This window comes from Dendrobates tinctorius, unplaced genomic scaffold (assembly GCF_039654945.1).
Source record: "Dendrobates tinctorius isolate UK_male_01 unplaced genomic scaffold, ASM3965494v1 ptg000257l, whole genome shotgun sequence".
In the NCBI taxonomy this organism is placed as follows: domain Eukaryota; kingdom Metazoa; phylum Chordata; class Amphibia; order Anura; family Dendrobatidae; genus Dendrobates; species Dendrobates tinctorius.
The window spans coordinates 5,246,332-5,261,577 of NW_027361924.1; the positions used below are offsets into that span (position 1 = coordinate 5,246,332).

General features: G+C 55.4%; 1 protein-coding gene across 11 annotated transcripts in view; it reads right to left on the bottom strand.

The window, feature by feature from the left end:
* Positions 1-14,208, bottom strand: part of MPRIP (myosin phosphatase Rho interacting protein) — an 87,418-nt gene extending 73,210 nt beyond the window's left edge. For 8 of the 11 annotated variants that reach the window (XR_012226522.1, XR_012226523.1, XM_073558520.1 and 5 more), the window contains exon 1: positions 13,844-14,208. Coding sequence is in view for 8 of the 11 variants with exons in the window: in XM_073558520.1 (XP_073414621.1) it covers positions 13,844-13,963 (120 nt within the window). In the remaining 3 variants the exon portion in view is untranslated. Of the gene's footprint in view, positions 1-3,939; positions 4,019-13,843 lie in introns of those variants that run through there. The other 3 variants (XM_073558530.1, XM_073558532.1, XM_073558527.1) reach the window with 2 other exon arrangements.
* Positions 14,209-15,246: the final 1,038 nt, after the last annotated feature.

Consider the following 15,246-nt stretch of genomic DNA (forward strand, 5'->3'; position numbering starts at 1 on the left):
AAAATAAACAACTGCAAATGCAATAATGAACCAGCATAAGTATTTTGGAAAGTTACAGAACTTTTCCTGACTTAAGGATTACGGCTGGACCCAAAGAAACCTTTTATACCGGCAGTAGATATTACAAGACAAACCCTTTAAGCACCAACATTTCCTCTACTAAAGCAGTTGTAGCGCTTAAAGGGATTGCCCATATAAAACAGGTAATCACCCATCCACAGGACTGAATTATTGATCGGTGGAGTCTGACTGCTGGGACACTGGAGCGACAGCATGCATGATTGGAGCCCCTTTCATTCCCTATGGGGCTGTCAAGTGCTGCTCTTGGATTTTTCCAGCAGTTCCACTGAGAGTGAATGGAGCAACGGTCGAGTATCCCACCGACCGGACCATTTGCACCCGATCAGTGCAGGTCCCAGCGCTTGGGCCCCCCCCCACCAGTCAAGTCCTATGGCTAGGTGATAACTTGTTTTAACCTGACCACCCCTTTAATAATGACGGATCCCAGGAAATTCTTAGCATTGCCTTAATTCATAAGAAACTATTCATGTCAATCATAAGGTTTGAGACAAACGGAAGCGCGGGGGTCACAGGGCAACGCTCCACATAAACCGCAGCTGGCGCGCGTCCACCCCTCATCACACACGGATAAAAGTGACCAAGCCCTTCCCGATAATCCACATTCCAGCTGTTGGGGTGTATTCACACAGGGCAGTTTCATGGCCCTGTTTTATGGGGGGGGTTGCTCAACAGGACACCATTTTTGAGCCCCAAACTACTGAATGAACGTTTGATGCTTCCGTGCATCCCCCCCTGACATTTCATATCCGGCGTTCACCCTCTGTCCCTCAGACACCCGGGGAGGCGATGACAACGTTTATGACGATTGTGAAATGCTCCATTAATGCCGCCTGGGACAGTTTGTGAGGCATTTAATGCTCGGTTTATTGAAAGGGCGATCCTTCCAGTCCAGCGGCCCAGTCACTCCCGAAAATAACCGCTCTGATAATAGGTCTCTGCCACATAAACCAGAAAGCGGCCGTAAACGGGGCAACAACAGCGAGCAACGCGGCACCAGACGTGATGGCACTTAAAGGGGCGCTTCATCAAGTGATGGCATTTTGCTAGGATCGCTTCCAATTAATAGGATAAAACGGCGCACAGCCAGCCCCCTCCACTACACCAGAGCCCCCTCATTCCCAGGATCACTGGGGTACCACCAATTACAAAGCGATGGCGTCCTACGTGAACTAACTGATGGGGAAAACTCCTTTATAGGAGCCTTATAATCTCGCATCCCGGGTGTGGCCGTAAGAAACGGCATCCGGTTATCTGCACTGATACATTGCAGCAAACGATCAGTGCAGCTCAGAGGATTGTCAAGACTGGATGCAACTGTAACAAACCCTCAGCTGTAAAGTAAAACACTGGATGTACGGGGCCGTTTCCAGCTGTCGCATTGTTTCGTTGCCCCGATATCCTTAGACGGCAGCTGTCCATCTGTTTTTAGAAAAAGGTACAAAGCGAGAGAGGAAATCCCTGAGCGCTGACGGACGGGGCCAGGTTCAGACACCGCCGTACACAAGTCCGCCCGTGTAAACAGCGCGCAGAGTAACATCCCAGAGCTGAGCAGCCGCTCCGGAGCTGGCGTCATGTGCGGGAACCCACCAAAAATAATTCATCCACTGCTTGGTGGAAAACAGGAGCAGATATCGGGGACAGCAAGGATCAACCCACAGACCACCAGGGCCCCAAAGACGGAGCTAAGAATCAGAGAAGTCTGAGAAGAGGGGCGGCACAAAAAAATCCAGGACCCTCAACTTCATCAGAGAGAAAGCAGATGGGAATAAGCAGACCAGGGTCCCTCTGTCCAAGGGCCCCATAGCTTCTGTAAGGGGCAGAGCCCTCACGTTTATCACACGGAGGCTGCCATTAAAGGGGGCTTTTCTGCAGAGCTGGGAAATGGATGAGCGCTTGGTGTCCATCCATTGAGACCCCCTGCAATCCTGATAACAGGGTTCCCAAAGTCATCTATGTAAATAAAGAGGCGACGAGCAGCCCTCCTACAGACAGATGCACATGCTCACTGCTGCTCTGACCACACCGGGGTCTTCGTGACCCCTGGCTCTTGGGATCGGTGGAAGTCCCAGTGTTCAGACTCACATATCACGCATTTATCACCTCTCCTAAAGCCTGGGATTACGAGGCGACAACACAGGTCACGTGGCCAAAAGTCACAGCAATGTGACCCCCAAAAAGTCCTGCGACCCCAAGAGGCAAGTCACAAGTCAGAAACTGTTGGATTTTTTTTTTTGCAACTTGCTTGTTGTGGCAACTTGTGGGTCACAAATCACCTGCAATGCCCTGGGTGTAGATCTTTGGGTCACCGCCTCCATCACCCGGCTCCTCATTCGGATGCGTGTTCAGCTTACTCATCCCAAAGCTGAAGGCAGCCATAACCGTTGACTTGGGTGGGAACCTGACCATCTAAGGTACATGATATCCTCCACCAAGAAGAAGGGTCAGACATGTCGGATTTTAGCTTGGGCATAAGAGAAAGATTTTGAGAGGTTTAAGAGGACAGACTCCCCCTCTGTCTAGTGGAGACTGAATCTGCCTCCAGCCTCACCAGACGCTCAGGCGTCCATGCTTTACACTGCAGCCACATAGACCGAGGGGAGGACAATACTAATGAGAAGGATGGGTATTAAAAGGTAAAGTTCGTAAGTCAACCCTACACATAAGGAAATAGTTCAGATACCTTTGTGAAGGTCATGAGAGGTCCACGGATAAAAGGACAATTGCTCTAGGAATTCTTAAAATAGCCCTGACCGGATTCAGCAGGAGCCGCAGCCGAGGAGCAAGAATAAGGCCCGGACGTCCTAACAGGTGGAAAATACATTCCGGATTTTTGGGTCTCTCCCCTACTTTTTGCAAAACTACAACTCCCAGCGTGGAGACCAAAACAACAGCTAACAACACTACATATCCCATGATGAACTTCACAAAGCAGTAAGGGTCTGCAGCAGGTGCGAGGGTCTGCAGCAGGTGCGAGGGTCTGCAGCAGGTGCGAGCGCTCGCAACCTGAGAGCCAACAGCAGAGAAGTAGAAAAAACATGAAATAATGCCCTACATAGAAGCGGAGCGCCGGACGCACGTACATGGGGTAATAAGCTACACTGGGGGGGTCTTTGGCTGACACTTACGTATCCAGTGACGGGACGGCCATGTTTCATCACTCGCATCCGCATATTAACCTGAGGATACGACCGTGTCACCGCGGCTCCCAATTCTATAGACACCTCCTGTACCTGCTGCCGTGTAATAAGACGCTCCTCAAACCATTCATTATGCAAATCCGGGAACGTCAGGAAGCAACGAGCTGCTCCAGGAGCCTCCAGCAAATCAGGAGAGGCCTAGAGTCCCCCATGACTGGTGGACCTCCCAGGAGCAGCTGCACATCCGGTTATAAATCCCCTCCCCCAAAGGAAAATTGCTTATATAACAATCACTTTACGCACGGTAACGATACCGAGCAGTGGAGGGTCCCAGGCCCCCGCAAATACCCCACAAAAGACCTATGGAGGGAGTTCTCTTAAAAGTTCTGCAACTCGATAGTTACAGATTTAAAAAGACTTCTGGAGCAAACCGGTGGTCAATTTCGCCACCAATCATCGTCGTTGTCAATGATTCCCAACGCCGATCACTTCTGATAAACCCTATGATCACAACCGGAAGCTGAAATACGGCACCTGTAGAGAGGGATTGTGGGCCCCCACTGTCCCCATCACATTTTATTACCAGTGACCTATTGAGCACAATATGGAAATGTGGAATCTTTTTTCGTGTCGGTCCCTTTTAATAACCAAGCATTCTACCATAGCAGATCCTCGGGCACGACTCGGCATTAAAGAGGTTAAAAAGTTAAAAGTACTTAACCCATTAGGAAAAGGATAAACCAGAGCAGATCTTCTGCGAGGAGCCGTCGCCCAGAGTGGAGACGAGAGCCAACATTCCCCGAGTGAGTCACTTGGCAGAGGCTCATCAAAGCAATAAGATTACTGGTTACATCACTGCAGTGGATTACGCTGTTATGTCACTAGCCGGGGCCCACACACAAAACCAAAGGGGACGGCCAAGTCCAAACGGCACAGCCCCCCCCGACCCCTCCATGCCTCCTGCAAGGACGTGCAATAAGAAGCAGAGCTGAAAGCGTTGTCTCCTCCACGACTGGTCGGGACGCGGCGCTCATCAACAGGCAGGGGCACGTACAACGGTGCGACACAGGGCTGATAACAGGAAGGCAATAACGAGCATTTAATCCCCGTCTGACCCGTATCAAAACCAAGTCCTTATTCATTCAGCTCCACGTAAAGAGCCCCTACCTGTAACATACAAACACACAAAGGATCTATCAGAAACGCGTCAGCGCTCGGATCAACATATAGTAAATTAAAAGAAAAAAATCTGTCGGCGCTTGGTGCTTTTAGCTCCGGTCCAAAATGTGCCATAAACTGCACCAAATGCTACTGACGCGTTTTGGTTCACAGCAGCGCTGAAACATTTTGGACTTATTTTAGGCATTATCCTAAGGCTACGAGTGACAAGAATACTCCGAAGATTTAAGCGAGTCTAAACCAGGCTGAAAATGCGTCAGGGCTTGTGGGTTTTTAGCTCTAGTCCAAAATGTAATTCGTTTTTCGTTGCTTCCTACATGACACAGTTTGGATCAGAGATAAAAAGCAGCAAGCGCTGACGCATTTTGCACACAAGTTACAGTTTGTATAACGAGCGCTGACGCATTTCTGATCTAAATCCTAGCTGTATTCTGATGGACACAGGCTTAGAATTATGCCCAAAATGGGTCCAACATGTTTCACTGATGCTGTGATCCGAAACGCATCATTTAAGGCTTCCGGACACTTCTAGTCACAGGATCACTGAAGACAAACTCCAATCACTATGACTGTGAGGAATATACCAAGATTCCAGGTCAAAAATCCACCAGCACTGAATATGTGAAACGCGTCAGTTGTGGCTGCGTATAATGGATTTCTATAGAAGCCATGGTAAATGGATGCAAGCATTACAGTAAGCGAGGAGGAGCCCTCTGCCCGTGGCGTTCATGAGCCTTGTACCCATGCATAACGCCTTGGCTCCGGATGAAGACGAGTAATGCCCTGGATTAATCGTGCTGCGCTGTATAGGGTTTCATGTTCTGGCAGAATCTGCAGGGGATGACTGACGCGCTGTGTACACAGTGGTCTCTGCCAGCACGCAGCATCGGTAGCCACTATCTAATCCTGTGCCCAAATATACAAGATACGTCACCAGGAGCACGTCCTAAGTAAACCAGGGGCTCTACAGCAAAGCAACAGCTTCTGTAGAACTACACATCCCAGCAGCACAGTACAAAGCATTCACCAATTAACAAGTAACAAACCCCAACACCGCGCATCCTCCGAGATAATAGATGAAGGCGACAACAAAGGCGTTCCCGAAATAATTGGCCAGATCAAAGGCGAGCAACCGGAATCTGCAGGAAGGAGGAAAGAGAGGCAATCTCATCGTGTCAAGGTTCCAGAGAAGCGAGGGGCCGCATCCTGGTCGCAGACCCCCAGACTGGTGACTCAGGCTCCGCTCCTATAACTCCCGATTGCTCATTTTCTCCCGCACTTGTCATCCTCGTTTACCGAGAGCAGCTGCACGGACATCGATTCTTCCTATCGTCCTAAGCATGCATCAAACAGTCCTGCGACGTCGGCTCATGTGCAGGAAGCGTGGCGACCCGTCGCAGCAATGCGACCTGAGCTCTGCAGCATTTGTGCCATACGCAGCAGGGTGAACGGTCTGCAGCCACATCCTCACCAGAATGGCACTGTGCTCCCCGCAGCCGCAGCGGTGCAATGCGCTTGTGCAGCAAAGCGAGGTAACCCGTCCTCAGCTGCAGCCATGCAATGCGCACAGAAGCTGTACAGTCCGTGGCTGCGTCTGTGCCACGCGCATGTGCCGAGGCTTCTGCACTCATCTCAGGTAAGCTATTTTACTATCCAATGTTGGAAAAGCCAGTATGGACAAGGACATGTCTGGAAAGCTAAACCCCTGGAGCACAGGCACGCTGGTGGGCACGTGGCCCCAAACTCCGGTAACAGCCCTTTCCCTCCACTGTCTGTAATGACGTCACAGCGCAGAGGTGGCAGTGACAGTCCGCCCCGCTACAGCTTCCCTTGTCATCTCCAGGTGTGTAGTTCGGGTATGAGAATTTCGGGCTTGTGGGGGCCTGAAACCTACGAGTGCATAAAGCCCCAGGGAAAAAACTCATCAGTTATGTTTAACCCATGTCTGGCCAGTGATGAAGACGACTCTCCCCTCGGGGGCCGCACACAGAAGCTGCAAAACCACCTAAAACTAAAGGATCAAGAGCTCCCGGAAGATCACGTCCCCCCCAACAGGCTGAAATCCCAAATACTAAGAGGAGCACGGCCATAAGAGCGCAGAGGATCAGGGGGATTACAGGGTAACAGCACCGAGATAGGAAGGCCAGCGCCGAACCACCAGTCCTCACATCTCCGGGTCTAGTTATACCGAGGCCGGGACTACACAGCGACATTATGTAAGGTCTCGTCACCAATGGGGAAGGGGGAAGAGGCCATCCTAAGCTGGAGACCATAATCACCCATAAAAAGGAACAGTATAAGCGATATACACAGTGACTGCAGCAGCAGAATAGTGAGTGCAGCTCTGGGGTATAATACAGAATGTAACTCAGGATCAGTAATGTATGTACACAGTGACTGCACCAGCAGAATAGTGAGTGCAGCTCTGGAGAATAATACAGGATGTAACTCAGGATCAGTAATGTAATGTATGTACACAGTGACTGCACCAGCAGAATAGTGAGTGCAGCTCTGGAGTATAATACAGGCGGTAACTCAGGATCAGTAATGTAATGTATGTACACAGTGACTCAGTAATGTAATGTATGTACACAGTGACTGCACCAGCAGAATAGTGAGTGCAGCTCTGGAGTATAATACAGGATGTAACTCAGGATCAGTAATGTAATGTATGTACACAGTGACCGCACCAGCAGAATAGTGAGTGCAGCTCTGGGGTATAATACAGGATGTAACTCAGGATCAGTAATGTAATGTATGTACACAGTGACTGCACCAGCAGAATAGTGAGTGCAGCTCTGGAGTATAATACAGGATGTAACTCAGGATCAGTAATGTAATATATGTACACAGTGACTGCACCAGCAGAATAGTGAGTGCAGCTCTGGAGTATAATACAGGATGTAACTCAGGATCAATAATGTAATGTATGTACACAGTGACTGCACCAGCAGAATAGTGAGTGCAGCACTGGGGTATAATACAGGATGTAACTCAGGATCAGTAATGTAATGTATGTACACAGTGATTTCACCAGCAGAATAGTGAGTGCAGCTCTGGAGTATAATACAGGATTTAACTCAGGATCAGTAATGTATGTACACAGTGACTGCACCAGCAGAATAGTGAGTGCAGCTCTGGAGTATAATACAGGATTTAACTCAGGATCAGTAATGTAATGTATGTACACAGTGACAGCACAAGCAGAATAGTGAGTGCAGCACTGGGGTATAATACAGGATGTAACTCAGGATCAGTAATGTAATGTAAGTACACAGTGATTTCACCAGCAGAATAGTGAGTGCAGCTCTGGAGTATAATACAGGATTTAACTCAGGATCAGTAATGTAATGTATCTACACAGTGACTGCAGCAGCAGAATAGTGAGTGCAGCTCTGAGTATAATACAGGATGTAACTCAGGATCAGTAATGTATGTACACAGTGACTGCACCAGCAGAATAGTGATGGCAGCTGTGGAGTATAATACAGGATGTAACTCAGGATCAATAATGTAATGTATGTACACAGTGACTGCACCAGCAGAATAGTGAGGGCAGCTCTGGAGTATAATACAGGATGTAACTCAGGATCAGTAATGTATGTACACAGTGACTGCACCAGCAGAATAGTGAGTGCAGCTCTGGAGTATATAATACAGGATGTGACTCAGAATCAGTAATGTAATGTATGTACACAGTGACTGCACCAGCAGAATAGTGAGTGCAGCTCTGGAGTATAATACAGGATGTTGGCTTCAGAGTAGGTCCTGCTCTTTTGGACATGTTGCACGTTGATAGTAATACTTATTCCCAATTACATGGAGCCTAGTACACGTGTATTAGGAAGGCCACGAGTAACGGACTCCGTCCTAGGCTCCTAACACGCCTCACCAATAATTTAGCATGGCATCCTCCGATAAACATCCGGTTTGCAGGATGGCAATGTTACATTACAGGACCCCGGATCGGAGTTTACAACCTCCTTTTCCCTGCACAGCCATACATTACACTGCAGACACACAACACCGGGTGCCATGACTACAACCATTCATGCCGCTACAATGCACTGACAGCCGCCCCCTATCACAGGAAGGCCCCAATATACAGACACCAAACAGCAAAAAAAAAAAAAAAAAAAAAGGGAGAACACTTGTCGGGAAGCGATCTGTTCTTGGTAATGAAACAGCCGCTGACTCAGATTTTGGATCATCTTCGTCCTCCTGCAGATAGACAAGTGGAAGCCGGAGCAATCCTCCCATCCAGTGATGGCGATCCCAGGCTCCGCGGCAGGAATTCTGCTGCACATTCAGGAAATATGCGATTTCCACTGCTAAGTGCAACCTACAAAGCTGGAGAACCAACGATCGCTGCGGCCCACGGCGAAATGGTCGAGGATTAACCCCTTCACTGCCACACATTCACACAAGACAAGGGAGGGGGGAGTGAGGACGTGGGGGCTCTACACAAGGCCTCATCCTAAACCCTGAATCCCAGGGCCCGGTCACATGATGGCAAATATTATACAGGCAATGGAAACATTGTGGCACCGAGTATAAAAGACAGACAAAGTAATGTATCAGCCAAGACGACCCAGCGCCGGGGGGGCAGGAGGAACCCCAACTCTCTAAGTCTCCATTAGGGCTTGTGCACACATTGCAGATTTGCTAGAAAAACCTGAAGCGATCCTGATGCCAGCAAAGTAAAGGAGAATCCTAGGGTGTCATGCACTGGCACAGAAAATAATCTGCAGCGTCAATTCTCTGCATTTTTCACCATTGACCCCACACAAATCAGTAAAAAAAAACAAAAAACAAAAACACAGGTTTTCCTGCCAAGAAATGCAGAAATGTCTGCATCCATAGCCTTACAAGAAGAGTGCTCCATATTGGGGGGGGAACGGAGAAGTCATGTCTGTACCCCCCCAATCTACATCAGGGGTGTCACCTCAAATACAACTACAGAGGAAGACAGGGAGTCACCCCAATACATGAGACCCCAAAAAGGATCACCGGAGGGGCTAAAGAGAGGTCACCACAATCACTGCCACCCACAGAGGTTCACTAGGGGGACAGATACAGATATAACGTCAGCTAGGGATGGAGGAAGAGGGGTCACCCCAATATCTGTCACTTATAAACTGAGTGGGAATTAAAAGGCCACGTACATAGAGGGGCCTCATACTGACAACCCGAAGGGGAGATACAAGGTCTCACCCCAATATTGATTGCTGCTGCTCACAAGAGTGGGGTATATAAAGCCCTGAGGGCTATGAAGGCCCCAAAGACGCATCAGCGCCCCACACTCACTGGGTGGGGGATATCAGGGGCACAGCACAACACTATCAGGGCCCCCAAGGAGAAGAGGAGGGGGATCGCTCTGGGGGTATCCGGGCCTGCGGGGAGGAGAAGAGGGGCTCACTCCGGGGATATCGGGGGGCCTGCCAGTTGGAGTGGAGGGGTCTCGCTCCGGGGGTATCACGGCCTGCGGGGTGGAGGGGTCTCGCTCCGGGGGTATCGGGGGCCTGCCGGGTGGAGTGGAAGGGTCTCGCTCCGGGGGTATCGGGGCCTGCCGGGTGGAGTGGAGGGGTCTCGCTCCAGGGGTATCGGGGGCCTGCCGGGTGGAGTGGAAGGGTCTCGCTCCAGGGATATCGGGGGGCCTGCCGGCTGGAGTGGAGGGGTCTCGCTCCGGGGATATCACAGCCTGCGGGGTGGAGGGGTCTCGCTCCGGGGGTATCGGGGGGCCTGCGGGGTGGAGTGTAGGGGTCTCGCCCCGGGGGTATCGGGGGGCCTGCGGGGTGGAGTGGAGGGGTCTCGCCCCGGGGGTATCGGGGGGCCTGCGGGGTGGAGTGGAGGGGTCTCGCCCCGGGGGTATCGGGGGGCCTGCGGGGTGGAGTGGAGGGGTCTCGCCCCGGGGGTATCAGGGGGCCTGCGGGGTGGAGTGGAGGGGTCTCGCCCCGGGGGTATCAGGGGGCCTGCGGGGTGGAGTGGAGGGGTCTCGCCCCGGGGGTATCGGGGGGCCTGCAGGGTGGAGGGGTCTCGCTCCGGGGGTATCGGGAAGTAGTGGAGGGGTCTCGCTCCGGGGGTATCGGGGGGCCAGCGGGCTGGAGTGGAGGGGTCTCGCTCCGGGGGTATCGGGGGGCCTGCGGGGTGGAGTGGAGGGGTCTCGCCCCGGGGGTATCGGGGGGCCTGCAGGGTGGAGGGGTCTCGCTCCGGGGGTATCGGGAAGTAGTGGAGGGGTCTCGCTCCGGGGGTATCGGGGGGCCAGCGGGCTGGAGTGGAGGGGTCTCGCTCCGGGGGTATCGGGGGGGCCTGCGGGGTGGAGTGGAGGGGTCTCGCTCCGGGGGTATCGGGGGGGCCTGCGGGGTGGAGTGGAGGGGTCTCGCTCCGGGGGTATCGGGGGGCCTGCGGGGTGGAGTGGTCTCGCTCCGGTGGGATCGGGGAGTAGTGGAGGGGGTCTCGCTCCGGGGGTATCGGGGGGCCTGCGGGGTGGAGTGTAGGTGTCTCGCTCTGGAGGTATCTGGGGGCCTGCGGGGTATCGGAGGGGTCTCGCTCCGGGGGTATCGGAGGGGTCTCGCTCAGGGGGTATCGGAGGGGTCTCGCTCCGGGGGTATCGTGGCCTGCCGGGTGGAGGGGTCTCGCTCCGGGGGTATCGGGAAGTAGTGGAGGGGTCTCGCTCCGGGGGTATCGGGGAGTAGTGGAGGGGTCTCGCTCCGTGGGTATCGGGGAGTAGTGGAGGGGTCTCGCTCCGTGGGTATCGGAGGGGTCTCGCTCCGGGGGTATCGTGGCCTGCCGGGTGGAGGGGTCTCGCTCCGGGGGTATCGGAGGGGTCCCGCTCCGGGGGTATCGTGGCCTGCCGGGTGGAGGGGTCTCGCTCCGGGGGTATCGGAGGGGTCTCGCTCCGGGGGTATCGTGGCCTGCCGGGTGGAGGGGTCTCGCTCCGGGGGTATCGGAGGGGTCTCGCTCCGGGGGTATCGTGGCCTGCCGGGTGGAGGGGTCTCGCTCCGGAGGTATCGGGAAGTAGTGGAGGGGTCTCGCTCCGGGGGTATCGGGGAGTAGTGGAGGGGTCTCGCTCCGGGGGTATCGGGGAGTAGTGGAGGGGTCTCGCTCCGGGGGTATCGTGGCCTGCCGGGTGGAGGGGTCTCGCTCCGGGGGTATCGGAGGGGTCCCGCTCCGGGGGTATCGTGGCCTGCCGGGTGGAGGGGTCTCGCTCCGGGGGTATCGGAGGGGTCTCGCTCCGGGGGTATCGTGGCCTGCCGGGTGGAGGGGTCTCGCTCCGGGGGTATCGGGGTGGAGTGGGGGGGGTCTCGCTCCGGGGGTATCGGGGTGGAGTGGGGGGGTCTCGCTCCGGGGGTATCGGGGTGGAGTGGGGGGGTCTCGCTCCGGGGGTATCGGGGTGGAGTGGGGGGGTCTCGCTCCGGGGGTATCGGGGTGTAGTGGGGGGGTCTCGCTCCGGGGGTATCGGGGAGTAGTGGGGGGGTCTCGCTCCGGGGGTATCGGGGGGGTCTCGCTCCGGGGGTATCGGAGGGGTCTCGCTCCGGGGGTATCGGAGGGGTCTCGCTCCGGGGGTATCGGAGGGGTCTCGCTCCGGGGGTATCGGAGGGGTCTCGCTCCGGGGGTATCGGAGGGGTCTCGCTCCGGGGGTATCGGAGGGGTCTCGCTCCGGGGGTATCGGAGGGGTCTCGCTCCGGGGGTATCGGAGGGGTCTCGCTCCGGGGGTATCGGAGGGGTCTCGCTCCGGGGGTATCGGAGGGGTCTCGCTCCGGGGGTATCGGAGGGGTCTCGCTCCGGGGGTATCGGAGGGGTCTCGCTCCGGGGGTATCGTGGCCTGCCGGGTGGAGGGGTCTCGCTCCGGGGGTATCGGGGAGTAGTGGAGGGGTCTCGCTCCGGGGGTATCGTGGCCTGCCGGGTGGAGGGGACTCGCTCCGGGGGTATCGGGGAGTAGTGGAGGGGTCTCGCTCCGGGGGTATCGGGGAGTAGTGGAGGGGTCTCGCTCCGGGGGTATCGGGGTGGAGTGGAGGGGTCTCGCTCCGGGGGTATCGGGGCCTGCATCCGGGTGTTGGGGTCTCGCTCCGGGGGTATCGGGGAGTAGTGGGGGGGTCTCGCTCCGGGGGTATCGGGGAGTAGTGGGGGGGTCTCGCTCCGGGGGTATCGGGGAGTAGTGGAGGGGTCTCGCTCCGGGGGTATCGGAGGGGTCTCGCTCCGGGGGTATCGGAGGGGTCTCGCTCCGGGGGTATCGGAGGGGTCTCGCTCCGGGGGTATCGGAGGGGTCTCGCTCCGGGGGTATCGGAGGGGTCTCGCTCCGGGGGTATCGGAGGGGTCTCGCTCCGGGGGTATCGGAGGGGTCTCGCTCCGGGGGTATCGGAGGGGTCTCGCTCCGGGGGTATCGGAGGGGTCTCGCTCCGGGGGTATCGGAGGGGTCTCGCTCCGGGGGTATCGGAGGGGTCTCGCTCCGGGGGTATCGGAGGGGTCTCGCTCCGGGGGTATCGGAGGGGTCTCGCTCCGGGGGTATCGGAGGGGTCTCGCTCCGGGGGTATCGGAGGGGTCTCGCTCCGGGGGTATCGGAGGGGTCTCGCTCCGGGGGTATCGGAGGGGTCTCGCTCCGGGGGTATCGGAGGGGTCTCGCTCCGGAGGTATCGGGAAGTAGTGGAGGGGTCTCGCTCCGGGGGTATCGTGGCCTGCCGGGTGGAGGGGTCTCGCTCCGGGGGTATCGGGGAGTAGTGGAGGGGTCTCGCTCCGGGGGTATCGTGGCCTGCCGGGTGGAGGGGTCTCGCTCCGGGGGTATCGGGGAGTAGTGGAGGGGTCTCGCTCCGGGGGTATCGGGGAGTAGTGGAGGGGTCTCGCTCCGGGGGTATCGGGGTGGAGTGGAGGGGTCTCGCTCCGGGGGTATCGGGGCCTGCATCCGGGTGTTGGGGTCTCGCTCCGGGGGTATCGGGGAGTAGTGGAGGGGTCTCGCTCCGGGGGTATCGGGGAGTAGTGGGGGGGTCTCGCTCCGGGGGTATCGGGGAGTAGTGGAGGGGTCTCGCTCCGGGGGTATCGGGGAGTAGTGGGGGGGTCTCGCTCCGGGGGTATCGGGGAGTAGTGGAGGGGTCTCGCTCCGGGGGTATCGGGGAGTAGTGGGGGGGTCTCGCTCCGGGGGTATCGGGGTGGAGTGGAGGGGTCTCGCTCCGGGGGTATCGGGGAGTAGTGGGGGGGTCTCGCTCCGGGGGTATCGGGGAGTAGTGGGGGGGTCTCGCTCCGGGGGTATCGGGGTGGAGTGGAGGGGTCTCGCTCCTGGGGTATCGGGGAGTAGTGGGGGGGTCTCGCTCCGGGGGTATCGGGGAGTAGTGGGGGGGTCTCGCTCCGGGGGTATCAGGGCCTGCACCCGGGTGTTGGGGTCTCGCTCCCCGCCTCCTGCGCCGTCCGGCCGGCAGGGGGCAGTGCGGAGCGCGGGGGCAGCGGCCTCTCACCTGGTTCAGGTCCTCGTCTGACAGGAGATGCGACTCCCGCGGCTTGAAGCAGTTCTGACATTTGCTCTTGTTGAAGATATTGGCCTGGAACTTCTTGCACGGGTTCTCCTTGGCAGACATGGCGCGGGCCGGTGACACAGCAGCGCTGCAGCGGGCGGTAAGAGGAGACTAGGGGCCGTCCCCCATCCCGCGGGCTCACACTCACATCCCGGGCCGCGGAGCCGCTCCTGTAATCCCGCCGCTCCCCCGCTCTGCTCTCCGCCGCTCACTGAGACATTGGAACGGACCGGGCAGAGGCGCCGGGCGGGGCCAGCGGGGAGCGTGAGTGACAGGAGGGAGAACCAATGAGAGCGCGGCGCGCCCTCCCCCACCGCCGATAACAAAAGAAAGCGGAGCGCGAGCGGCCAGCAGGTTCAGCTGTCACTGTGGGGGGCGGAGCCAGGGAGAGGTTAGGTGGAGGCGCAGCATTCCTCAGGGATCCAGTGACAGCTGCGAGGGCGGAGCCTGTATACAGTGCACTGTGCACTGCGATCTATACACCGGGGACCGAGCACTGCGATATATACTGTGTACAGTGCACTGCAATCTATACACTGTGTACAGTGCACTGCAATCTGTGCATCTGTACAATATGCCGTGTGCAGTGCACTGCAATATACTGTGTAAAGTGCACTGCAATTTATACGCCGTACACTACGATCTATATACTGTGTACAGTGCACTGCAATCTATACACTGTGTACACTACGATCTATACACCGTGTACAGTGCACTACGATTAATATACTGGTATTAATATGGCTGGTCCATACAATCAGGGCAACTGTTACCACCCACCTTTCGTGTCTCCCTCTTTCCTCATAGACTGTAAGCTTGCGAGCAGGGCCCTCATTCCTCTTGGTATTTGTTATAATCTATGTGATTATTGTTATGCTGTAATGTCTATTGTCTGTACAAATCCCCTCTGAAATGTAAAGTGCTGCGGAATATGTCGGCGCTATAGAAATAAAATGTATTATTATTATTATTATTATAATATACTGTGCACGTCAATCTATACACCATGTACAGTGCACTGCAATCTATATACCGTGTACAGTGCACTGCAATCTATATACCGTGTACAGTGCACTGCAATCTATATACTGTGTTCAATGCACTGCAATCTATACACTGTGTACACTACGATCTATACACCGTGTACAGTGCGCTGCAATCTATACACTGTGTACACTACGATCTATACACCGTGTACAGTGCGCTGCAATCTATACACTGTGTACAGTGAACTGCAATCTATATACCGTGTACAGTGCACTACGATTAATATACTGTGCACGTCAATCTATACACCATGTACAGTGAACTGCAATCTATATACCATGTACAGTGAACTGCAATCT